Source organism: Engystomops pustulosus, chromosome 5, assembly GCF_040894005.1.
Source record: "Engystomops pustulosus chromosome 5, aEngPut4.maternal, whole genome shotgun sequence".
Classification (NCBI taxonomy): domain Eukaryota; kingdom Metazoa; phylum Chordata; class Amphibia; order Anura; family Leptodactylidae; genus Engystomops; species Engystomops pustulosus.
In genome coordinates this window covers 106,994,469-107,020,755 of record NC_092415.1, presented here as the reverse complement: position 1 = coordinate 107,020,755, position 26,287 = coordinate 106,994,469, and the positions used below count along the sequence as shown (strand labels likewise).

Here is a 26,287-nt window from a genome sequence, read left to right as displayed (position 1 = left end):
GGGTCCAAGTCTCGTACATCCCCTGAAGAATCTTTTAATCCACGGATGTTCTGCTAAGGTAAAATCAAAGAATATACTTAGAGCCAAAATCTGCACCTTTTAAGTATTTGGTCTTAAACCCCTTAGTCAGACCTCCTTGCAGGAATTCTAGAATTTGGGCTATATTTGGTTTTTGTTTATGTGGAGGATTGTTCCCACACCATGAACAGAACTTCTTCCTGATCTTACGGTACATGGAATTCGTAACCGGTTTTCTAATGGCTTCAATGGTATTTATAACTTCTTTTGATAACCCTTCGATTTTAATAAAACCCTCTCAGGATCCATGCCACACTAGGGTTAGGTTCTGGACATCTGGGCGAAGAACTGGACCTTGATGAATCAGATCTGGGCGGAGGGGTAGATTAAAGGGATTCTCTAGTGCATCCCCCAATTCTTTGTCAGTAGATGAAAAACTTTGGGATTTAGGGCCCATTCATTGGGATCTAGATGAGAATGACTTAACTAGTTCGCTTCTAAATTTTCCGATTCCTTCGGGTACACTTCCATCAGTGACTGTACATTTCGCTCAGCCCACGTGAAAATTTTCTTGGAGAGAGAACAGAGGTCTTGTGATTTTGTTCCTCCCCGTCTCTGGAGAAAGGCCACCGTTGTGGCGTTGTCTGAGAATATTTGTACATGTGAATTTTCCAACGTTTTGGTAGATAGACTGCCCGCAGTTCTTGGTAGTTCGGAAACTTTTCCTTCATTCTTATGGACCAGGTTCCCTTATGTTTTTCCCCGGAAGTGCTGCCCCCAAACCTTGAAGACTGGTGTCTGTTAAGGCTGGGCAAGGATTCCAAAAGACTCCTTTCCGTAGATTTACTTTTTTCGTCCACCAAGTAAGATTTTTATTCCAGAAGGGATCAGTACCTTCTGATCCAGATGTAGATGGTTATTGCCCCAGATGGATAGAAACCAATTTTGTAACACTCTTGTGTGGTTCTGACACCACCTTAAAGGGGTATTCTCGCCTGGACATTCACATTCAGTTTGATTAATCTGCCATATATAAACATTTCTTCAATTGGATGTTATTAAAAAAAATGTTCCTGTGTGAAGATAATTTTCCATAAATGTAGTCAGGTCCCTTAGAAATGAGATTCCTCGGATACGGCCACCTCTGCTGGAGTGATTGCACAAAGGAACAAAAGGTGTTTGTATATGAAATGTCCTGTGGTAATGATCGCTGAAGCCAGGAGGTCAGGCAGGACTCAATAGCGCACGTCTGGCCACCGCTGCCTAAATGTGACGTGGTCGTAACCGAGGAAGCCATCTCGTTTCTAAGGGACAGAATGAGTACATGTATGAGAAATTATCTTCACACAGGAACATTTTTTTTAATAACATCCAATTAAAGAAATGTTTATATATGGAAGATTAATGAAACTGAATGTGAATGCTGAGACGAGAATACCCCTTTAAGCTTTGAATACAGGAAGTTAGGGTGCCTAGTTGTCTCATTGCTGCGCGAATACTGCACTGTTGGTTGAGTTGTTTCACTTCCGTTTTTCCATGCTTTCTGCTTTTTCCTGAAGAAACTACCTTTGTCTCTCTGAGACTAACATGACTCCTAGAAATTTTTGGGTCGTCTCTGATTTTTAAATCCTATTTCTGCATACCATCCCGGTTTTTGTCTTAAGGCGTCTAGAGTAATCTGCTTGGAATGTTAAAGTTCCATAACGGACTGATCTATTAAACAGGAGAAACAGGGTTGTCCTCTAAATAAGGGACAATCAGAATATTCTCCCTTCTATATTTTTGAACCAATTCTATCATTACTTTCGTGAATGTTCTTGGAGCCGATGAGATTCCAAAAGGGCGAGCACTGAATTGATAGTGGGTGACCTTTCCCCTTGGGTTTTTTTACTGCATTGCTGAGGTCAATTGTGCACATCACAAAATCTCTATCAACGGAATTGCTGACTTTATTGACTCAATTTTGAAGTGACGGAATACGATCCACTTGTTAGGGTCTTCAAATTTATCAACCTGAAGGTCCGGTTTGTTCGTTTTTTTTATTTACTAGGAATAGAGTGGAATAAAATCCCCTTTTTATATTTAGGGCACTGAAACTATCATATCCATTTCCTCTAATTTTTGGATGTTGGTCCATAAGTGTTCCCTTAATGTTTGCGTTGGGTTGAAGAGGTTAAACCCTCTTCCTCTAGCACCTTTTTGAAAACTCCATCTACTTTGAGCCCCTAAAACTCTAAAGAAGTCTTTGTAGTCTTTGAAAGGATGAAAATTTTGTTTTTTCTTTTCCGCTTTATTTTGGGAAACCTTTCTTTTTATCCGAAGCCCTCACTAGTATAGAGTCGAGTCTAATTCTGACCCGAACAGAAGTCGCCCTGAAATAGGATACTACCGTTTTTAACCATAATGCTTTACAGACCGAATTAGTGAGACCACATTCTTTCGCAGAGAATCTGATATCCTCTTCAGAAGAATCGGCCAAAAAACCTGTGGCATGTTTGAATATAGGGAGAGTATTTAGGACCTCTTCTCTGGAAGTCCTCTCTTAAGTGAGCCTCAACGTCTATTGCTCATACCCTGTATTTTTGGTTAGGGGAGCTGGAGACCATGTTTGATTTTCGATTCATCATGGCGGATCCCAGGTCCGTTTAGGTAGTGCGTCACATCCATAGGGTCCTTTAATTCATCTTGCACAGATTTTTTCTTAATCACATCCTCTTTGTTTAAGGTATCCCTTACAGCCGTAAGTAACTCTTGTAAATTTTCAGAGAAATAAAATCTAGTACTAGGCCCTTCATTTAGGGGGGTTACTAAACACATCCTCTTCCCAAAAATCCTTCACAGAGATTGAGTCGACCATAGCCTCAGGTTCTGTATTTGAAGATATGCAAATATGTTTCGTTTTTTTTTCTAGGGGGTTCACCTCTATTTAAAAGAGATTGTTGAACCTGGTCTCAGATTATAGATCTTAAATGGTCAATTAGGGAAGCTTTATCTGCTCTCATTATGTTAGCAATACATTCCTCACATAACGGTCTCCTATATTTCTCAGGCACTGTCATTACAAACATCACAGCGTCTAGACTTTTTAACAGCTTTGCTGGGCTTGTATTTTTCTGCCTCTTTCTCTTTAGGTAAGGCAGGAAAGGAGATATTCAGCAAAATTTCCTATAAAGTATTTTAACAATAAGTATCCACAGGGTTACTTACTGACCAAGATTTCAAATACTACATCTGCTTTTGCTGTGCGTCGTCATACAGCTCCCGGTGGCCGAAACATGCGCAGGGATCAGGAGCGCCAATAATCTCACTACTTACTCTCCCGCAGAGAATAGGAGCAACCTCCAGGTGGGCTGTCATGGGAGATGCAGTGGTAAAAGGAAGATCGAGGCGCGCCCGAGGAAAGGTTTTTTTAAGTTATTCGGTGGCGGCCCGGTGTTTCATGGCCTGGTCTTGGGGACCGCTGCTTTAAAGTGTGGGCAAAATGGCATCAAGAATTGTTAGATGCATGAAATGAAAATGAACAAACTCAAGATTCATTAGAATTTTATTTTAAAAATAGAATCTTAAATTGTAAATGTTAATGGTAAAAAACTACATTTCCATGAAACTTAAATATGGTATACATTCTGAGAAAAGATATTGTCTTCCTTAACATGCACTTCAAATCCTAGGATTTAAATGGAAGAGTGAGCTTCAAAATTCTATGAGTGACAAAAACCCAGGGAAACCATCAGCATGTTCCACCTAGTTGCCATCTCCAGCAGCGAACTATAGGACCATCTTCAAATCCAAGAACATAATAGTCAAAAATAGTTCTTTATGAGAATACCTCTAATAAATTTAAAGAGTTGAGCAGCAAATTTAAAACTTTGAGTGGACAGTAGTGAAGATGGATACAGTGTTATTTACAACTGGTTGAGAACATCATCCATGAAGACAGTAGCTGATCAGTGCTTCACACAACAAAACATTGCCCTGATACAGGTAAACACATTACAACTGAAATAAACAAACCAGCAAGGATGATACAATGTTGACGGCAAATAGAAATCAAGATTTCTGCATATAACACGTATACAAACCATAGCAGCATCTTTGGGTTTAGGTTTCCATTAAGACATTCACAACAGAACCTCTGATGACCATTTAACAGTGCGATTGTGAGGAAGAAAATGCAAAGATTCACATTTAATAAAGACTTCTTCAATCTGATGCAGCACATGTGTAGAAAGTACTGGTAAGAAGTGGAGCAAAACACAAAAAACAACATCATATGGAGCTTACAAGCGGACATCCTCATCTCCAGAGACACTACGTTTCTATTTGCTTTCCAAAAATGTCAGGTTAGCTACATGGTGTTCCAAAGACTTTACTCCAAAGGCTTCTACTGTTTTTCCTTCTAGACCATCTTCATTTGAAACATTCTGTATGCGGTTTTCTTTCCAAGATCCTGGAGGTCGGTAGCATCCATTACCCGCTTTACACTACAAAGTAAAGATCATAATTTTTTTTTTTTTGTTAAAGAACTGAAAACTTGCATGCAGCAGCGTGACTTAACAAAACATTCTCAGGTCTTTGAGGGGATTTCAGGGAAGTGGGAAAATACTGTTGTATTCAGTGCAGACAATATTTTGTGGACTGAATACATTAGCAGCACATAAAGTATCTCTGTTTTATTTTACAGCCTAAATTGTTAAAGGGGTTGTATGTCCATAGTGTAAGCATAAACTAATTTAATGTTGTTAATGATTCCTGGCTGTTTTGTTGATAATGAAATTAGTAACTACAAGGACAGAACTTGTTTATAGTTTCGAATCTCAATGGTAATGACAGGGAGACTTTCTACAGTGCCAGTCGCGCATGCATAGTCCGAACTCTGTTATGCGTCCACTCATACTCTCAATCCGCTTGAGTATGCGCATGTGTTCTGCACACAAGGTGGTGTCTGTTTGCAGTAGCTTTGCGTATAGACGCTCTCTCCAGTAGCCGATTGCTGCGCTTTGCGTTCTGTGCACAAGCAGACAGCTTCGTGGGAGCGGAGTATCATGGGACTTGAAGTCCTTCCACGGTGCGTGGTGGCCATCTTTTACACCGTCCAATAAAGAGGTGATAAGCTTTCTAAAAACTATTAGCCACAGAAATTAGAGAAAAAAGTATAGGTCTTTTACAGGTAGGGCATGTAATTATTATACACATGAGGTTTTTTTTTTTTTTTTTTACGTTCAGTGGCCATACAACCCTTTTAAGCTCACAAAACAAGAACATTTTGATTATGGATCAAGGTGTAAAGCATATTACAAAGTTTTATAATTTTTCACTGGACTAAAAGAGCTTTATTTTTATAAAATGCTGTTATGCCAGTATATTATAAAGTGATGCTCCCTATTGATAGAAGAGGCAGAAGTAGCAAGAATTATATAGCAGACAAACCTATTATGTTATGGTTAGTGCAGAGTTCATCCATTTTCACAGTCCTGCTGCTACTAACATCACTAACAGACTCTCCTGAAGTCTTATGCATGATGTCAATCACAGCAGAGAAGGCATTATGAGTTAGAGAACTGGGCGCATAACATAGTTCTTCACCAGGACCTGCCTGGCGAAGGATTGTGGTACAGCCTGTGCCTGGACCTTGTGCAGACATCTCCTACTCCCCGACCATGTGGAGTAGAGGGGGAAATGGTTTCAATTCTAAGATCTGTGGCAGGAATTCCTACTAGGTCATGGCTTTTAAGTGAAAATTGTGACACTCCCCAGCCCCTCAGATACCCCAACTCTGCGACTAAAGGTTGTGATGCAGGGTGAGGATAATGCAGCAAACACCAACTATGTAAGAAGAGGGCTAAGCCTGTAAGGCCTCTGCATACATTCTTAACAGCACCGTAACACACTATTCCATCACTTTTTACAGCTTGATAAACTCTGACCTGAAGACTGGTCTGGACCCCAAAGGACACTTGGTCCCCCCCCCCCCCCTCCTGCATCAGGACTTTGAAACAAAGTAACTGTTTAATATTCCTGGACTCTCCCCCTCATTAACAATTTCTCCAATCATAAGAAATAATGTTAACTAATTAATCAATGGGAGCCGAATAGAAAATGTATAAAACATTGTGATATGCAGGTAAAAAGTGTTCACTATGGAGGGTACCGAAACAAGCTGGGGGGTTCCATGTGGTAAGTGTTTGATTGATAGAGGGCTGAGCATGCATGTCTAGTGGGCTAAATGAACCCTTACAGTCACACCCCAATTCATGTGATGAGGCAGCTGGTCGTTTCTATTACAGGTATCTTTTCTTGCTTATAACATACCATTGAGTCCGTACATATCACACAAAGTACACTTAAGACTGTGACGCCTATTTCCTACTATTTTGTGCAATCTACTGTGTGGCAGTTACTGTGCTGCTAGACTGCAAGCTGTAGCAATATCCTCTTGTTGGAGAAACAGACTCTGATATAACCCAAGAACTGTCCTTTTTCTAAATTTGTTTAGCAAAAACTAAATCAAGTTTAAAATAGAAAATTGCATAGGGGCTTAAAATACACTGTTATAGAGATGCATTTGAAGGCCATATCAGCTGTGAAAAATAATAATAAATAAAATTGTTAATATACTTGCAAATTTCAGATTGGTATGAATTACTCACCTTCCTAAGTAATGTACAGCAAATTGGAAGAATTTGAGACAGTATTATCATGACTGCCTTCGATTTTTGAATACATGTGTCAACCTACATAGAAGAAAACAATTCAACATATATTCATTCATGAAGTTAAAGAACAACAAAGTTTTTATTCCCCACAAATTAATAGCTCTTGGGTTGTTTGCCTATTATCTTTGTTACCTATATCCAGCAGTTTCAATGCTATACCCCTCAGATCATCTCAGTGCTGAAGTAGCTCCTTCCTCTGCCTATGTGTAGCAGAACTTAGTGTGTACAGGACTGCGGATACAGATCTCCTCTATCCCCTATCAGTCCCTCTATCCCAGTCTGATTCTACAGAGCTTTCTCTCTCTTCATCTCATGCTGCAGCCCTTCCCCACTTTGAACTCCGCACTCAGCTATGTGCAGAGAAGCTTTTAACCTTTAGTGCTCACACAATACAGGGTATATGCTAGGTGTAACTGTTTTACTAATGATATATTCCACTAATTACATGTTCCATGCTCCTCCATGTGATTGAAGCTGCCTGGCTAGTCACTATATACATCTTGTATGTGCGTTGTTCAGTGGATTTACTTGTGGGAAACTAAGTGGATTTAATGCTAAATTACTTTGAGAGAGAACACAAGGCATCATGGGATTTGTGGGCAGACTGAATTGAACTCAACTTCAGGGCAAGTAGAAGAAGAGGTTAGTCTCCGCCCACTTCACCTCTGGTGAGAAACATTTTTGACCTTACATGCCATGTGCGATGCACACATTGTAATGAATGAGGAGGAAAATCCCCATATACTGCCATACAGTAGTATAAAATAAAAAGTGATCGGGTCGTTCAGTCCTGAAAGTAGAAGCATTGAAAACGTCATCAAAAGTTGCAAAAAATGACACCACCCACAGCTCCGTACACCAAAGTATGAAAAAGTTCATAGCGCCAAAAGATGGCAAAATAGGAAAAAAAAAAAACTTTTGTACAGGTGGTTTTAATTTTTGTAAATGTATGAAAATATTATAAAACCTATACAAATTTTTTATCTCCGTGATCGCGCCAACCCAAAGAATAAAGGCGCACAAAGAAAGCCGTAAAATCCAAGCCCAGCGCAAATGTGTTTTTTTCACCAATTTCTTTGTATTTGGAATTTTTTTTCCCTGCTTCCCAGTACACGATATGGAATATTAAATACCATCACTATGAAGTGCAATTTGTTACGCAGAAAACAAGCCATTACAGGGCTCTTTACGTGTAAAAAGTTATAGATTTTTGATGGTCGGAAGGACTACTTCATTTTATATTCTATGCCGTGTACTAGGAAGTAGGAAAAATATTCCAAATGCAATGAAATTGGTCAAAAAACCACATTTGCGACATTTTCTTGCGTGCTTAGTTTTGACGGCTTTCTGTTTGTGCCTCAAATAATACATAAAAAAAAAATTACCATCTATGGTCTGATCAATTCTACCATATACTGCCAATACCACAGTATAGCCGTATATGTGGTTTTTTTTCCATTTAAAGAGTTTTACTAAGCAACAGACTGGAAGCAAGAGTAGTAGAATACAGTGCCTTTTAGGGTGAGAAGAACCATATAAGGGTAATGTAAACCAAAGAGGTGCAAATACAGTATAGAAGGAAGCATCATGCTTTACAAAGCTTTAGATAGTTGGGGAATAAGAAGTAAAAAGAAAAAGAGAACCTACCAAATGGTAAACAGGAGAGGAGGCAGAGTAATGGAGGGGAGAGGGGAAGGAAAGGGGGCAGTTGGAAAGGCACAAAGAGTTTGGAAGGGGATCCACCCAACATACAATGTGCTATAAAGCACATTGTAATGAATGAGGAAAATCCCCATATACTGCCATACTGTACTATGGCAGTATATGGTAGGATCGAACAGACAAGGGTAAAAGTACCCTAGAAAGTCAGAAAAATCGTAAAAACAAAAAAAGATAATTAAAAACCCTAAAAATTCAAATCCCTTTCCCTAGAACCGATATAAATAAACAGTAAAAATCATAAACACATTGGGTATCGCCGCGTCCAAAAATGCCAGATCAAAATATAACGGTTTTTCACTGCGTTTAATCCAGTAACGGGAAATAGCGGACAAATTCGAAAATGGCACTTTTTGCCAAATGTCGCAAAAAAATGACACCACCCACAGCTCTGTAAGCCAGAAGATGGCAAAATCCAAAAATGTTTTTTTGCACAGGAGGTTTTAATTTTTGTAAATGTATGAAAACATAAAACCTATACAAATTTTGTATCCCTTTAATCGTACAGACCCAGAGAATAAAGTAGACATGTCATTTGGGGCGTACAGTGAAATCCGTAAAATCCAACCCACAAGAATAATTTTTTCCCGCTTCCCAGTACACAGCATGTAATATTAAATTCCACCATTTTGAAGTGCAATTTGTTACGCAGAAAATAAGCCATCACACAGCTTTGTAAATGGAAAAATAAAAGAGTTATAGATTTTTGAAGGAGGGGAGTGAAAAATTAAAACGCAAAAAAGAAAAAGGGCATCGTGGGGAAGGGGTTAAAAATAATGGTAAATACTGTATAATGAAAGTACTTCTCTCCTTTTTGCTGCATCAATTTCTGGTTTTGGCTCAAAACACTCCAATAAATGCACCAAAAAATAATAAATAACATGGATCAGGTTTATCAAGAATTGTACTTTTCTGGCATGAAAAAGACAAAGTTTGGTCCTGGTATAAGTCAGGAGCAGAACTGTATGTACAAATTTTGGGTCTGGAGCCCATTGGTCACTTGCACTGCAGCGTTGTATCTTACTGCCGATTCCCCTGTTCTTTTAGACTTGGTGGATTTGTGCCCAAGTATTAAACAAAATGTATTCCCAAATGATTCCTGATTCAAGAAGATATGTTGTCTAAGCATGTCTAAACACTCACACAACTCATGGTCAAGGTTTTGTACCTTTGTGAAGGTGGCAGTTTTGCCCTGAACAGGGGTTCTTGATGTAATCTGAAGCTGTTGACTTAGTGGAACAAGCTTTTCAATCTCCAATAAGAGTAAAGGTTTGTCATCATCTTCAAGCTGTGAGGATACAAAATAAGCCATGTTATTCTCTATAAACAAATCATTAAGTGAATTATCACCATCACCTTATATTTAGATTATACCCAAATGTCCACAAATGTTACATTTACATTATTAGTTTCTGAGCTCATCTGTTATATGTAAATAAATAATGGATGCATGATGGAAAGCCCAAATGGGAGCCACAGCTATAGTTACATTTAATACTGCGCTCATAATGCACCAGAATTACTAAAGGGGTTTTGTATTCTTATGCTGATAGGGGGTCTGTCTCCTGCGGGGCATACTACAAAACAAAACTGTGGTTTCTGGTCCTTGATCCAATGTCACTCCACTATTAGTCTACACAGGAAATAAGGAGGGTGCTATTCAGCCAACCAGTGGTTGTTGTGGAGACCCGCCACAAAGGATGTGGAGTACATTCTTACTATATATTATCAGGCCCCATTTATCACATTTTTACAGCACCAGAATAACAGTTTAAGGGGTCATTGCCTTTTAATTATTCCGGCACACATCACATCAGTGGAGGGAGTGCTGAAGACTGGTAAAAAACTCCACAATTATCTGCTCATTTTAGTAGTTTTTCATTACCTGGTTAGAAAATGTGTGGAGAATTGATGAAAGCTTTAACCCAGCTGCTGCAAAAACCTTAGAAATTAACAAGAACATTTAAAGTGTATTAGATTTGTAATCTGGAAGTACACAAAATGCACCATAAAAGAGGTTGTATGCCCCTTCTAACAGTACAACACTTTATTCAGGTCATGCAGTAAAGGATCTAGAAAATAATTATATAAAAAGGAAAATCTCATGCTCATCAGTTCCATCATTGACTCCAGCCAGTTGTCATACAGCCTGATAACTGGGAACATAAGCTACTAATGACCCACCAATAAAACAGATTATTAGAAGTTGATCAGTATTTGTGCAGCCATTATACCAGGGATGTTGCAGGTAGTAGCCAGTTCCACCCATAGTACATGGGATGACAAATGAAACATTGTCCCCTTTCCTCAGCTACTTCCTTTTTGAAGGTTGGAAGAGTTTGAAATAGTGGAGTCTGGAAGCAGTAGTCTTATGTTTAATAGGATTCCCAGTGTCACATCCATTCATCACATGTCCTGTTTGAATCTCAGTCCTATTCAAGCAAATTGGGCTACGCTGAAATACCAAGAGCAGTTGTCAAAAGGAAAACAACAGTTGCATCTAAGAGAAAAGACACCAACTAAAAAAGGCATTTTTCAAGTTCAGGTGAGATATTGGTGATTTTGACCGATACGTGCAGTGCTGTTTTTCACATAAAGCCAAACTTTAAAAGAAAAACCAACATTGATCCGGCTTACCTCCGCTTGCTGAAATAAGTCCTGGGTAGTTTTTAGTAACCCTTCACCCCTGCAGAACAATGGACAAGTAATAAACAGGGTGCCCATTTGGCAATTACCATGTTAGAAGGTGTAATATACATTACACTGATGTGTAAGAGGATTCTGGTTAATTTATTTTCACATGTAAAGTATGTTTAAGCTTCTCTGGAATCTTAATGACTAGTCTACACTAAAATACTACAATACAATACTAAAATAGATTGCTGCCACATTTTTAAAAGTGCCTTAGACAGTAGAATAGAGATGTTTGCAAACTCAAAATGCAGAATATTGTACAGCAGGAGAGCCTTTTTACATGTTATATGTAAAAAAGCATATAACAAATGTTTTTTCCCAAAACCCATGAAGAGCTAGTGTGATTCAGCTTCATACAGCCAGCGTCTCTTTCATCCCCACCTTTCTGAGGGTGTGGTTATTGATGTAGCAGAGGTAAGTCAAAAAGGTCCACTCTCCCTCTCAGCTGCTCCTTCAACACATCCTCAGGAATTCTCTTCAGGCTGACAAAAGGTGAGAATGGGAAAGTAAAGGACGCTGAATATGTCTGTAGTTGAATATTAGCAGAAAGTCTCTAAGTGCTAGTTCCATATCAGCAGCATGCTGGTAGCAGTGAGATCTGATAATAGGGTACAGGGGGAAAGGGCCATGGAACAATGAATTTGTAGGACTCGCTCACTGCGTTTGGACTTATCTCAGGTGAGTATACCAACTGCTTTTTAACCCCGAGACGCACCTAGACGTTATAGTACGCCCTGGTGAGTGCTTCATTAGCGCACCAGGACGCAATATAACGTCCCGCTTCTGGCACCGGCTCACAAACTGAGACGGCACTGGAAGCAGCGGCTGTCTGCTATCCAGAACAGCTGACACCGTGCTGTAACACCCGCGATCGGAGCCGGCTCCGATCGCGAGTGTTAACCCCTTACACGCCACGGTCAAGCATGACAGATCCCCTATGGATCGGATCCCCCGTGCCGCTTACAGGTGGATCCGATCCTCTTCTGGGCAGCACCGGGTCTGACTGGGAACTGTCTGAGCATGCGCGAGCATGCCAGACAGATTACACTGCTTTACAAAAGTAAAAAATAAGACCCAAAAGGACCGCTCAGAGTCAAAAGATTTCACGTCTAACTTTATCTCTACTTTTTCCCAACACTCGTCGAAGATTAAACAAATCTTTAACAAACATTGGAATATATTACTCCATGATCCACATCTGGGTAAATCCCTGTCAAAAACTCCCAGATTTATCTACAGACGTAACACTACATTACGTAATTCACTAGCACCTAGCCGCTTGAGGAAGCCTAACAACTATGCCAACAAATCCAATATGTCCTTTTTTCCTGCCATAAAGGGATCCTATAAGTGCGGACATACCCTCTGTAAATGTTGCCACTCTATCACACATCGAAAAAAAGAATTTTATTCAAACATTACAAATGAATGTTTCCCTATTAATTCCTTTCTAAACTGCAGCTCATCTTTTGCAATATATCTGATAGAGTGCACCTGTGGGCTGCAAGGGTTTCCTAAACACAGTGTGTCTAGACATGCGGCTGCCATACATGACTGCAATATGGAAGCCTTCAGTGTCACTCCTATAGAACAAATTGATAACTCCTGTCATTTAAGATTCAATAAACTAAGACAACGTGAAATGTTTTGGATATTCAAACTGAAAACACTAATGCCCAATGGACTCAATGAAACATTGGAAGACCCTAGATGAACACTTTGGTTCCTCATATCCAATAATTGTGTACACTGTCCCACATCCCTCTGTGAAAATATGTAAATTTGATGATGTATTCTCATTTAATGTTCATCTGTTTTGCCAATCATTTTAATATTCATTTGCATGTTTATCATTATAAATATCATTCGAAAGTTAAAACTTATACTTGAATAATATCAAACCATAATTCCCCCGCTTTGAGCACTTTACAACTTATTTGGAATTTCTTCTTCATACTATGATCCGCTACACACCCCCGTGCTGTCTCATGATGCTTGTTGCATCAAGTCTCCCAGACAATGCGTTGCCTAGCTTCAGCCGTCAACTTCCGGTTCTGCCTCTCCCACACTTCCGCCAACCTAGCACTTATACACGTGACATACACCCCGCCCGCGTGTTATGTGTGTTGGCGCTCTAACACTGAACGGACCCAGAGCTCAACCACTGTAAGTCATTATATTATATTTTATTTATTTACATCTCTAAGGGCTTTATAATGGTCTCAAGTACCACTATAACTAATCCAACTGATACAGCTATGTGCCACTAATATTTATCATTTAAACTGAAACATTTTTTATTGACTAGTGTCTCTTTAATTCTTACTGTCTGATTGAAACTATACCTATGAGTTATTCTTTGATTATGAATTGCATGTTGGTCTTTTATGAATTATTACCCTGTATGGTCCTTTTTATGTTTTTATTTATTTAAAATTTGTCTATGAACTATTCATTTCCACATATTTATTATTATAATCATATAATTACATTTAATCCCTAGTCACATGAGAATGCTCCCTTCCTACTATTGCTATTATTACCGTTATTTGATATTTTATACACTATATTTTATATATATACATGTTATTTTATATTTTATATTTATATCTATCTACTTTGAAGTATTCATTGAATGTTCTTTTAATATTGCATAAAAACCTTTTTCCATATAGTACTTGAAGAAGGGCATTCCGCCCGAAACGCGTTTACATTTATTTGGAAAAAATAAATCTAAAACCTACCAGAAGATTCTCTATACAATAGCGCCGTGCCAGCTTTCTTTCCGGTTTTCTAACTCCACTCTGTGGATGACAATACCGGTTTAGCCGCTTTGACGGGCTTACACCGGCAAGCTGATGGGCAGCTGTTGAAGTAATTTTATGCGTGATTTAAGCGCACCAAGGTGAGCTTAATACCTAAGGAGGGGGGGGGGGGTGTTTATCACAACCACTCCCCCAAATATTTCTTTCTGACGTCTCTTGATATTTTCTCCAACCCCACAATAACACACGAGGCGCCGTCCTCTTGTTCTGCTTTCTTCACCCTTTTTTTTGTTTTCTCAGTAACTGCTTTACAATGAATAAGTATTGTAGAGCAGTGTATTGGACTTCAACTAGCGATCAGAGCATCCAATCTCCGATCGGGGGTGTTAGAAGCAGATATAATATATAGCCGACACCTGCAGCTTCTGGCGCCGGCTCCGTTCAGATGCAAATAGTACTATTACGTCAAATGTCGGTAAGGGGTTAAAAATGCTCTAAAAAGTGATTTAAAAACATGTTATGCACTCTAAAGTAAGACCTATAAAAAGAACAATCCTTCTTGCAAAAAATAAGCTCTTAACCAAATTTGTCAGCCGAAAAATAAAAAAGTTACGCATATGAAATGACTTTTTATTCAGTAAAAATGGGGAAAAAAATTTAAAAAAACGATATAAATGAGGTCTTTTTGTAATCATGGAGACCCATAGAATAAAAATAATATACTATTCTTATGGTATGGATAACGGCCAAAAAAAACAAGAAAAATCTTCCTAAAAATTGATGATTTTCATTTCCTCCACCAACAAAGAGTTAATATAATCTCACCAATTAGCTATAGATACCCCAAAATTATGTACCAGAAAAGTGCATCTCATGTGGAAAAAAAAAAAAGCTCCTATAGGTCCACATTAAAAAAACAAAAAAATTATTGCCTGTACAATGTGAAATAGCAAATCTGCTCTGGAGGGCGCCTCCTTCCATTCTATGCCCGTCCAAGCGCCCATACATCAGGTTACCACCATATATGGGGTATCAGTGTACTCGGGAGATATTGGGTATCAAATTTAGTGGAGCCTTTTTTCATTTAATCCATTGCAAATGTTTAATTTTCCACCCAAAATTAGTGTATTGTGAAAAAATATTACAATTTGTAGACTGCTCCTCCATTTTGTTTTAATCCCTATAAAACACCTAAAGGGTTAACAAACTTCGTAAAACTGCTTTTTCGTACGTTGAGGGGTGTAGTTTCCATAATGTGGTAAATTACGAGTCTTGCTATTATTTAGGCCTCTCGCAGTCAATTAAAAGTTGAGCAGGTCCATCTAAATACAGGTTTTAAAAAATTCCAAAAAGTATCCAAAGCACCAGCATTCAGCACATCCTATTGGAGCTATATACAATATGAGGAAAGATATGTCTAAAATACTTTATCTTTAATATAAATCATAAAAAACATAAACAAGACCAGTATATGTAGCTACATACAGAAGATAAATTAATTACACAATCCACAATACAAAGGAATATGCGGTATAAGATATTGCTTATGAGATCTTATTCCGTTGTAGGTAACTGTTCACATTCCAACCATCAAAAATTCAAAGCGTTTTTAAAAGTCACATAGCATAAAATAAACTACATTCTCCACTTATTGCACTAATAATGTTTTCAAGTAATTTGCACTCTGGGTAATATATTCACACTTGTAGTGTAACGTTCCTGTAAGCAGTGTCGTAACACTTTTTTGGACTTTTTGAAATAATGTTGTACCGCATTTTCAACATATAAATTGCAACCTTGTGTTGTAAAGAATGTCCTGTGTAGTTTCCCAGTAGAGTTGAGCGCTGTGGTAGGAACAGAATGATATTCACACAATACTTTGTTGTTGAGATATGGTGCAATAGGATACATTCTCATATCGTATGTCAGCAACATATTTCTTTTAGTTGCAACAATGAAAAATGGAGATGAAATGTGATAACGTTACTCACGGCCCCTGCTAAGCACTTTGTGTAAACGTGTATCTCCTTCGGCGTTGTCTCTGCTTGACTGCGCATGCGTGGAGGCCAATTGAATGGTTACGGAGCTCCGTTTCTTATGACATGCAGTTTCTGTTGAGAGTAATTCCAACTCATCAGCTCTCCCGGTTTGCTTTGGAGATCACGCTGTGTTTCCTCTTTTCAAAGAGATTTCCTTTTCTATGAAACACAGGTGCTGTGCGTGGGGAATAAAATGAATAAAAGTGGATTTAATGGAGACGTGCACTTGCTGCAAAACGTGTTTCGGAGGTTCTCCCTCCTTCCTCAATGGCTAACCTTCCTTGTGTGTGTCCATCTCTTTTATGCTTATTTCCTATAGAAAACAGGAACTAGATTTGGCAAGATCAAAAAAGGGAAAACAGGAACTGGATTCAGTAGGATCAAAAAAGTGTACTGGATTTCTCAATTTAGAATGGTCTCCATTGATACATTTCTCATATGTTTATATTGCACATAGTTCTGAAATGGTTATAAGGTGCTCTACTTTGTGTCGGATATTATACACCAAGAACTAAATATTCTTTGTATATATGTATATATAAAACAGTCACATATTGAATATTAAATACACATTATGCACATGTGTAATGAAAATGGACATGTATTTGTGTCTATTACATTGAAATATAGGAATATACCGAGACAAAATAGATAGAATAAATTGATGAATAAAATGAATCAAAAGAAAATGCTGAATTTCCACTGCATGGATGGAACTAAGTGGGGGCATGTGTGCTGAGTAACAGCCGGACGCATATCCCCAGTCAGAACCCCCCAGACAGCAGAAAGCCTGCAAAAACAAGTTTACAAAAACCCAAATAACCCCATTTCTGCTTTCAGACCCCTCGGAATAATGGTTTGAAACTCAAAAATCTTTTTGGACTCTGCTCTAGACATTTTGGCGATATAGTTCCCTCCCCGCCAATCTCTTGCAACTGTGTGTAATGCACAAAATTTCAAAGATCTTGGGTCTTTATTGTGAAATTTTGAATAGTGTAAGGACAAAGAGTGGTTGACAAATTTCTAATGTGTTCCCCAACTCTTTCTTTCAAAGGTCTGTAGGTTCGTCCTATATATTGTAACCGGCACGGACACTCCAAAAAGTAGACAGTGCCTTTTGTGTTACAAGTTAAAAATTCTTTAATTTCTACTTCAAAATTATTACTAGTTGATTTTACACACTTTTTTTTCGTAAATGAGGTAACTTTGCACCCCAAACAAGTGCCGCATCGAAAAAAACCTTTGAATGTCAACCACATTTTATCATTATCGACCTTACTAAATTTGTTCTGAACTGTAGGGGCCACTTTGTTGTTCAGATTTTGTGCTTTGGTGTACACTATGGGAAGCTTGTCTGGTAATGACATCCCCAGAATTGTATCCTTCTTTAATAAATACCAATGTTTTTTTAAAACCTTTTCTGTACTTCGGTAATCTGCATTGAATGGTAATACAATATTGGTTTCTGTTGGTGCGGATCTGGTGCTCTGGAGGCGGTACATAGACGATATCATACTGATATGGAAATCGGGTAGAAATACATTGGACCAATTCATTTTAAATACCAATGACCTTAACCTAAAATTTGTCCCACACATAGATGCCAATCCAATAGAATTTTTGAATCTTCTCATTTCTATTGAGTGGGACAAACTATCCTGTTCCACATATATAAAAAAAACCACTGCGAAGAACAGTTACATCCTGCAGGACAGCTGCCATCTACCTAGGTGGCTTTTAAACGTACCATATGGCCAGTTCCGCCTTCTTGGGCGGAACTGTACACACGATGCGACTTTTGAGGATGAAGCTGTGAGGCTGAAATAGGACTTTATGGTGAAAAATTATCCAAAACTCCTTTTGGATTCAGCTTTGGTAAAAGTCAAAATCTTTGAAAAGGAAAACCTTTTTTAGAAGAAAGACAGGTAGAAGTCAATATAAAAATAAGAACAGAAACCAATATTGTATTACCATTCAATGCAGATTACCGAAGTACAGAAAAGGTTTTAAAAAAACATTGGTATTTATTAAAGAAGGATACAATTCTGGGGATGTCATTACCAGACAAGCTTCCCATAGTGTAGACCAAAGCACAAAATCTGAACAACACAGTGGCCCCTACAGTTCAGAACAAATTTAGTAAGGTCGATAATGATAAAATGTGGTTGACATTCAAAGGGTTTTTTCGATGCGGCACTTGTTTGGGGTGCAAAGTTACCTCATTTATGAAAAAAAAAAATGTGTGTAAAATCCACTAGTAATTTTGAAGTAGAAATTAAAGAATTTTTAACTTGTAACACAAAAGGCACTATCTACTTTTTGGAGTGTCCGTGCCGGTTACAATATATAGGACGAACCTACAGACCTTTGAAAGAAAGAGTTGGGGAACACATTAGAAATTTGTCAACCACTCTTTGTCCTTACACTATTCAAAATTTCACAATAAAGACCCAAGATCTTTGAAATGTTGTGCATTACACACAGTTGCAAGAGATTGGCGGGGAGGGAACTATCTCGCCAAAATGTCTAGAGCAGAGTCCAAAAAGATTTTTGAGTTTCAAACCATTATTCCGAGGGGTCTGAAAGCAGAAATGGGGTTATTTGGGTTTTTGTAAACTTTTTGTAAACTTGTTTTTACAGGCTTTCTGCTGTCTGCGGGGTTCTGACTGGGGATATGCGTCCGGCTGTTACTCAGCACACATGCCCCCACTTAGTTCCATCCATGCAGCGGAAATTCAGCATTTTCTTTTGATTCATTTTATTCATCAATTTATTCTATCTATTTTGTCTCGGTATATTCCTATATTTCAATGTAATAGACACAAATACATGTCCATTTTCATTACACATGTGCATAATGTGTATTTAATATTCAATATGTGACTGTTTTATATATACATATATACAAAGAATATTTAGTTCTTGGTGTATAATATCCGACACAAAGTAGAGCACCTTATAACCATTTCAGAACTATGTGCAATATAAACATATGAGAAATGTATCAATGGAGACCATTCTAAATTGAGAAATCCAGTACACTTTTTTGATCCTACTGAATCCAGTTCCTGTTTTCCCTTTTTTGATCTTGCCAAATCTAGTTCCTGTTTTCTATAGGAAATAAGCATAAAAGAGATGGACACACACAAGGAAGGTTAGCCATTGAGGAAGGAGGGAGAACCTCCGAAACACGTTTTGCAGCAAGTGCACGTCTCCATTAAATCCACTTTTATTCATTTTATTCCCCACGCACAGCACCTGTGTTTCATAGAAAAGGAAATCTCTTTGAAAAGAGGAAACACAGCGTGATCTCCAAAGCAAACCGGGAGAACTGATGAGTTGGAATTACTCTCAACAGAAACTGCATGTCATAAGAAACGGAGCTCCGTAACCATTCAATTGGCCTCCACGCATGCGCAGTCAAGCAGAGACAACGCCGAAGGAGATACACGTTTACACAAAGTGCTTAGCAGGGGCCGTGAGTAACGTTATCACATTTCATCTCCATTTTTCATTGTTGCAACTAAAAGAAATATGTTGCTGACATACGATATGAGAATGTATCCTATTGCACCATATCTCAACAACAAAGTATTGTGTGAATATCATTCTGTTCCTACCACAGCGCTCAACTCTACTGGGAAACTACACAGGACATTCTTTACAACACAAGGTTGCAATTTATATGTTGAAAATGCGGTACAACATTATTTCAAAAAGTCCAAAAAAGTGTTACGACACTGCTTACAGGAACGTTACACTACAAGTGTGAATATATTACCCAGAGTGCAAATTACTTGAAAACATTATTAGTGCAATAAGTGGAGAATGTTGTTTATTTTATGCTATGTGACTTTTAAAAACGCTTTGAATTTTTGATGGTTGGAATGTGAACAGTTACCTACAACGGAATAAGATCTCATAAGCAATATCTTATACCGCATATTCCTTTCAGCACATTGTAATGTATGAGTAGTAAAATCCCCATATACTGCCATACAGTAGTATGGCAGTATATGATAGGATCGTGCAGACACCCTAGGGTTAAAGGACCCTAGGGAGTCTGAAGAGTACTAAAAAAAAAAATAAAAAAAAGTTAAAAAAAAAAAATTATAATAAAAAACCCTAAAAACTCAAATCACCCCCCTTTCCCTAGAACTGATATAAATATAAATAAACGGTAAAAATCATAAACACATTAGGTATCGCCGCGTCCGAAAATGCCCGATCAAAATATGATAACGGTTTTTCACTGCGTTTAATCCCGTAACGGAAAATCGCGCCCAAAGTCGAAAATGGCACTTTTTTTGTCATTTAAAAAAATTAAAAAATTCTATAAAAAGTGATCACAAGGTCGAACAGTCCTAAAATTGATAACATTGTAAACGTCATCAAAATCCGCAAAAAACGACACCACCCACAGCTCAGTACACCAAAGTATAAAAAAGTTATTGGTGCCAGAAAATGGCAAAATCCCCCCAAAAATTTTTTGAAATGTATGAAAACATTATAAAACCTATACAAATTTGGTATCCCCGTAATCGCACAGACCCAAAGAATAAAGTAGACATGTCATTTGGGGCGCACAGTGAAATACGTAAGATCCAAGCCCACAAGAAGACGGCACAAATGCGTTTTTTTTACCAATTTCACTGCATTTGGAATTTTTTTCCCGCTTCCTAGTACACGGCATGGAATATTCAATACCATCTCTATGAAGTGCAATTTGTTATGCAGAAAATAAGCCGTCACACAGCTCTGTACATGGAAAAAAATTTTTGATCATGGGGAGTAAAAAATTAAAATGAAAAAACAAAAAAAAGGGCCAGGTCCTGAAAAGATAAAGTATTTTAGACATACCTTTCCTCATATTGTACATAGCTCCAATAGGATGTGCTGAATGCTGGTGCTTTGGATACTTTTTGGAATTTTCTATTTTCTCTTGTTTAGTGATACTCTAAACTACCCAACAGCACAGCTTTTAGAAATCATCTGCAGGTGGGAAGTGTTTGCCGAGTAGCCCCAACTATTTCTAAATACAGGTTTTGCTGATTTTCCCAAAAATTTGAAAAATGGCACCTAGATTCTGAGCCTCATAACATTTTAGTAAAATATGTGGAATCTTAAAAAACATGCCAACATAAAGCAGACATTTGGGAAATGTAATTTATGAATTTATTTGGGTGCTATGACTATCTGTATCAAAAGTAGAGAATTTAGAACTTCGAAAATAAAGAATTTTTCCAAATTTTTGCCTAATTTAGTTGCCTAAACACAAAAGATATCATCCAAATTTTTTAACTGATTTGAAATACAATGTGTCATGAGAAAACAATCTCAAAATCCCCTGGATATCTTATAGCGCCCCAAAGCTATAAGCACTTAGTGACACAGGCCAGGTCTGAAAAATGGGACCGTATCCTTAAGGCCAAAATAGAGTTCCATAGGAGTTAATCATAGTTATAAACTATTTATTTTGGATGGGTTAATTTGAATGATGGTTGCTATACTCTCCACCTGTTCCTGTTCTACAATGTCCTTTTTATAAACTGGTGTGCAAAACTGTACACAATATTCCATGTGTTGTCTGACTAGTAGTTTGAATAAGGGCAAAACCACGTCCTTATGGGAATCTAATCCTCTCTTGATACATCCTGTAATTTTATTTTCTGTATTACCGTATATACCGGCGTATAAGACGACTTTTGAAGACAGAAAAATCTTCTGTCTTCTCTGGGGTCGTCTTATACGCCGGTAATCGTCTTATACGCCGGTAATGACGGCGTATAAGACGATCGCGGTCGGATCGCGCTGCATGGAGAGGGCTCACGGGCTGAGCCCTCTCCATAGCCGGTAAGTCTTTGCTGCATATTGCAGCAAAGGCTTACCGGTAACACCCGCGATCGGTGCTAGCACCGATCGCGGGTGTTTTCACAGCGATGGCTGCCGGCAAAGCTGCCGGCAGCCTCAAAAAGATGCGCATGGGACATACTCACCGCGCCGTCTTCTTTCTTCTGCTAGGCGCCGCCATGTTTTTCCCCGGGTCGGCGCCTAGTATGACGTCAGCAGCGGCGCGTCATACTAGGCGCCTGCCGGGGAAGATCAATGGCGGCGCCCGGCAGAAGAAAGAAGACGGCGCGGACATCGGGGGAGCATCGGGGTGAGTATATGATTATTTTTTTTTAAATGCTGGGCTGTATACTACTGGGGGCAGTGCTGTATACTACTGGGGGCAGTGCTGTATACTACTGGGGGCAGTGCTGTATACTACTGGGGGCAGTGCTGTATACTACTGGGGGCTAGGCTGTATACTACTGGGGGCTAGGCTGTATACTACTGGGGGCTAGGCTGTATACTACTGGGGGCTAGGCTGTATACTACTGGGGACTAGGCTGTATACTACTGGGGGCTAGGCTGTATACTACTGGGGGCTAGGCTGTATACTACTGGGGGCAGTGCTGTATACTACTGGGGGCAGTGCTGTATACTACTGGGGGCTGTGCTGTATACTACTGGGGACAGTGCTGTATACTACTGGGGGCTGTGCTGTATACTACTGTATGCGTTGGAAAAGGGGTAGTCTTATACGGCGAATATATCTTAAACTCTATATTTTAAACAGGAAAGTAGGGGGGTCGTCTTATACACCAGGTCGTCTTATACGCCGGCATATACGGTAGTAGTGTCTGGCTCTGGTCACTAAAATTAAGTTTACCACCCACCAATAACCCCAAGTCTTTTTCAGCTGCTGTTTTACCAAGTAATTCACTGTTTAGAACAATTATAATTTTTGTTTCAGTGACCCAAGAGGATAACATTTATCTACATTAAATCGCATCAGACATTTCTCCACCTAATCCTTCAGCTTCTACAGCCTCCTGACCGCTCTGATCAGACGTCCCTGGCTTAAGGACACCCAACTTACAGATGGACCTCTGTCCAATGTAACCTCTAGTGAAGCACACTGGTTACTTTCCTTTAGTTCCAGACTGCAATGATCAGCTGTATGTAATGTTATATTGTTTAAGGGTTTTAGGCACTTTTCTGACTTGTACGACAGAGGGTGTTGTACGACATGACCTCTGCAAAAGGGGAAGTGGCTTTGTGGGAAAAGGTCTGTGCACCAAAAACATTAATTGTGGCACAGCAAACTAGAAAACAAATATGAGGTATGAATGACTTGACAGTCTTCAACTACTCTAGATTTATCATCAAGCATCAGACAGTGATAAATCTGCCACAACAGAAGACTGTCTAGTCCTACTCGGCACTAGTCTAATGTGTGGCACATTGATGTATCTCTTTCTATGTATTTTTAGAATGATAGCTATGTTTATAATAGAGCACCAAGCCATATCCACAAGGATTATCAAAGTTGTATACAAAGGTTTAAAGTTAACTGTTTTGCTCACCTTGTAAATAGGTACATTGTGTACGCCATACTGGACATGGTCTGTCCATGCCTTACTAACTCATTCTCTTGATCTTCCCATTTTTCGGCTTCAGAATCCACATCGGAGGTAAGCAGACGTAGCTCTAATCCTAGCTTGGAAATTTTAGCTTGCTCCTGGAAGAAATACATTCTTTCAATGTAGTGCCTGTACTGTCTGTTGACCTAACTTCATGTCACCACAAGCCGGCTGTAAATAATCTGGAAATAATAGAGTACAACCAGTACATATGAAGGCTTCATTCCTTCAATACCTAATAAGTTCCCCTGGGTTATGTACCATGTGCTTTACACAGAACTATGTTAGTAATGCAGTATCATCTTATATAAAGAAGGAAGGTTACACATTTTTTTTTTTTTTTTTAAGGGGTCAGGACATCCTGCCATCTGCTCTAATGTTAAGCACTGGGAATAGCCGTTAATATACTGCATTGTGCAAATATCTAGTTTTCTACTATGCCATACAGTTATCGCTTAAAATCATTAAAGCTAAAATTAACAAAATAAAATGGGGTCAATATAAAACACATCAATGTATTCTGTATGGCACTTTAAATGGGTTAATTTGGTGACTATGTAAACAAATAGGACTAATTCAGATGGGTATTTGTGGTGTTCGTATGTTACCCGATTTTTTAGGAACTGCAGACTGAGAAATAAATGGCAGAATGCACTTTTTTTCCTCCCATGCAGAGGGTCCACTATAGAAGGAGATTGTTCCAGAAACGAAATAAATACATTTTAAATGATGATAGACAACCAACGGGGCTGGCCAGAAAGTACATTATTAACCTATCCTTTTTTGTCGACGTGAAAAAATGGGAAGTGAAAATAATAAACCTGGATGTAAAAGCTAAAAATATGAGAAAATAGAGACCATACTGATATTTTGTTGTATATAAGATGTTATATATAAATTGTATAACTTGTTGGACTCAATAAAAAGATTTAAATCTGAAAAATAAATTAATGCGGGAACAATCTCACTTTTGTTGCAGACTCGCAACAGGTTCATAACATATTGTTTCAAAGTATTATGATATTCTGACTCACCTCTGCATCAAGTTTTACAGGTTTAAGGGTTTTCAGGTTCCCACTAAGTTTCTAAAAATCAAAGATGTATTAATATTAAAATATAGCAGTACAAAAAGTAAAGCTAAATACAGTACTTAAAAGGAAATCTACCATTTGATTTTATGCATTATGAACCAATCATACCTTGAGAATGCTGTAGCTACACTGATGCAGGATCATATCTTGTTTAATCTCTGAGCTCAGTGGTTTTGCTAAAAAAATTATTATAACATTCTGGATCTTGGGAAAGCTGGATTACCTTTAGCCTGAATTTTACAATGAGCTTTCTGAACTGTCCAGACAGAACTAATTAACCTGAGCTAGTTCACTCATACACAGCAGCTGGGGGATAGTGAAGCAATTGATTACTTCTGCCTGTCAGGCACAACACAGTGATAACATCATTCTCTTGAGCAGTGCATACTTAAAGTGAGAGGAGAAGCGCCAAGCCAGGCACGGAAGCAACAGAGCCTCATTACTATGATTTTATAATTGTTTTTCTTAAGTATAATGTTTCTTTATCAGTATAACTACAGCTTTCACAAGCTGTTTAGTTCATAATGCATGAAATCAAATGGTGGATTTCCATTAAAGGAAATCTACCATCAAAATTGTGCATGATAAACCAGGGGCACTTAGAATTATGTTAATGAGTCTGAAGGCTTAGGTGATTCTTTCCAGAGCCCCTCAGTGTTATAAATTCACAGGTTGCTACAATGAGAAGAACATGTTTCATCCAACCCCCTGCACTCTCCCTCCTCCCTCTGCCTGTGTAATCTAGTAGCAGCAGGAACCTGTGCTGCTCATTTTAAAAGCCTGTTAATCTACAAGAGGGGCTTTGGAAAACACCCACCAGAGCTGCTCAGGGCTTCATTTTAGAAGGAAAGAAGACATGGATAACAAATATAAGAAGATTATCACAGTCACAGTGCCTGGATCTATGGGTAAGTGTTGTTTAAAGTGTACCTCTGGTCTTCAATATAGACAATATGATGTCTATATTGCATTGCTCACCGTTTCTTTCCAAAGTTATGACATTTATTCTGTTCTGAAGCTATTTTTCAAAAATCAGTTTCAGCTGCAGTAAAGTAGGTAGAGTCTAATCTGTACAACCAAAACTCGAAACAACCGTTATTCACAAGAAATACCATGCAGACCTTAAACGATCCAACAACCAAAAAAAAAGAAAGGAAGCTGCAACAAGCCATAAAAGATAATATATACTTTATTTTGGTGTTAATACACAAATATATACATAACATATGCAATACAGTAAAAAAAGAAAAAGGAGACACAAGAATAAAGGGCTACCACATAGTACTAAAGCCACCCTCCTCTGAAAGTCCCGTGATCTATAAATATCTAATAACTCCAAAATGTAAAGACTAGTTGAACAACAAGTAAGGCAAATGGGGGTACGAATGTCAAATAGTAAAATGCAGCCAAAGTGAAGACCGGAGGTAACTTCTGGCTTCAACAGATCCGCGTACACTCACCTAAAAGCATAGTGAAGGTCGATCAGTGGGCAATCCTAGGAGGGGGGCCAATGAATTACACCCCGACTCGTGTTTCGCTGATGCTTCATCAGGAGGTGTAGTATTTGTGTCGCATCCACTGCTATATACTCGCCATCGGCCGTCCCACTGAAAGACGCTCCCACCGCGTGACGGGACTTTCAGAGGAGGGTGGCTCTTGTACTCGGTGGTAGCCCTTTATTTCCCCTTTGTATACTATATTGCATACGTTATGTATATATTTGTTTATTGACACCAAAATAAAGAGTCTAATCTCGTCCTATCTTTGCCCTAGAAT

The 26,287-nt window shown here is 38.6% G+C and overlaps 2 protein-coding genes across 11 annotated transcripts in view; one reads left to right on the top strand and one right to left on the bottom strand.

The window, feature by feature from the left end:
- The window catches only part of ABITRAM (actin binding transcription modulator), a 35,955-nt gene extending 24,524 nt beyond the window's left edge, over positions 1-11,431 (top strand). For 8 of the 9 annotated variants that reach the window (XM_072152813.1, XM_072152808.1, XM_072152811.1 and 5 more), the window contains one exon: positions 3,690-4,340. The gene's annotated coding sequence lies outside the window, so the exon portion shown is untranslated. Of the gene's footprint in view, positions 1-3,689; positions 4,341-10,883 lie in introns of those variants that run through there. The other variant, XM_072152810.1, reaches the window with a different exon arrangement.
- Positions 3,545-26,287, bottom strand: part of CTNNAL1 (catenin alpha like 1) — a 194,171-nt gene continuing 171,428 nt past the window's right edge. For both annotated transcript variants that reach the window (XM_072152805.1, XM_072152806.1), the window contains exons 13-19: positions 24,455-24,505; positions 23,364-23,518; positions 11,091-11,139; positions 10,339-10,395; positions 9,622-9,741; positions 6,669-6,752; positions 3,545-4,502 (exon numbers count right to left, since the gene is read on the bottom strand). In XM_072152805.1, the coding sequence (XP_072008906.1) occupies positions 4,338-4,502; positions 6,669-6,752; positions 9,622-9,741; positions 10,339-10,395; positions 11,091-11,139; positions 23,364-23,518; positions 24,455-24,505 (681 nt within the window). In that variant the 3' untranslated portion in view covers positions 3,545-4,337. The remainder of the gene's footprint in view (positions 4,503-6,668; positions 6,753-9,621; positions 9,742-10,338; positions 10,396-11,090; positions 11,140-23,363; positions 23,519-24,454; positions 24,506-26,287) is intronic.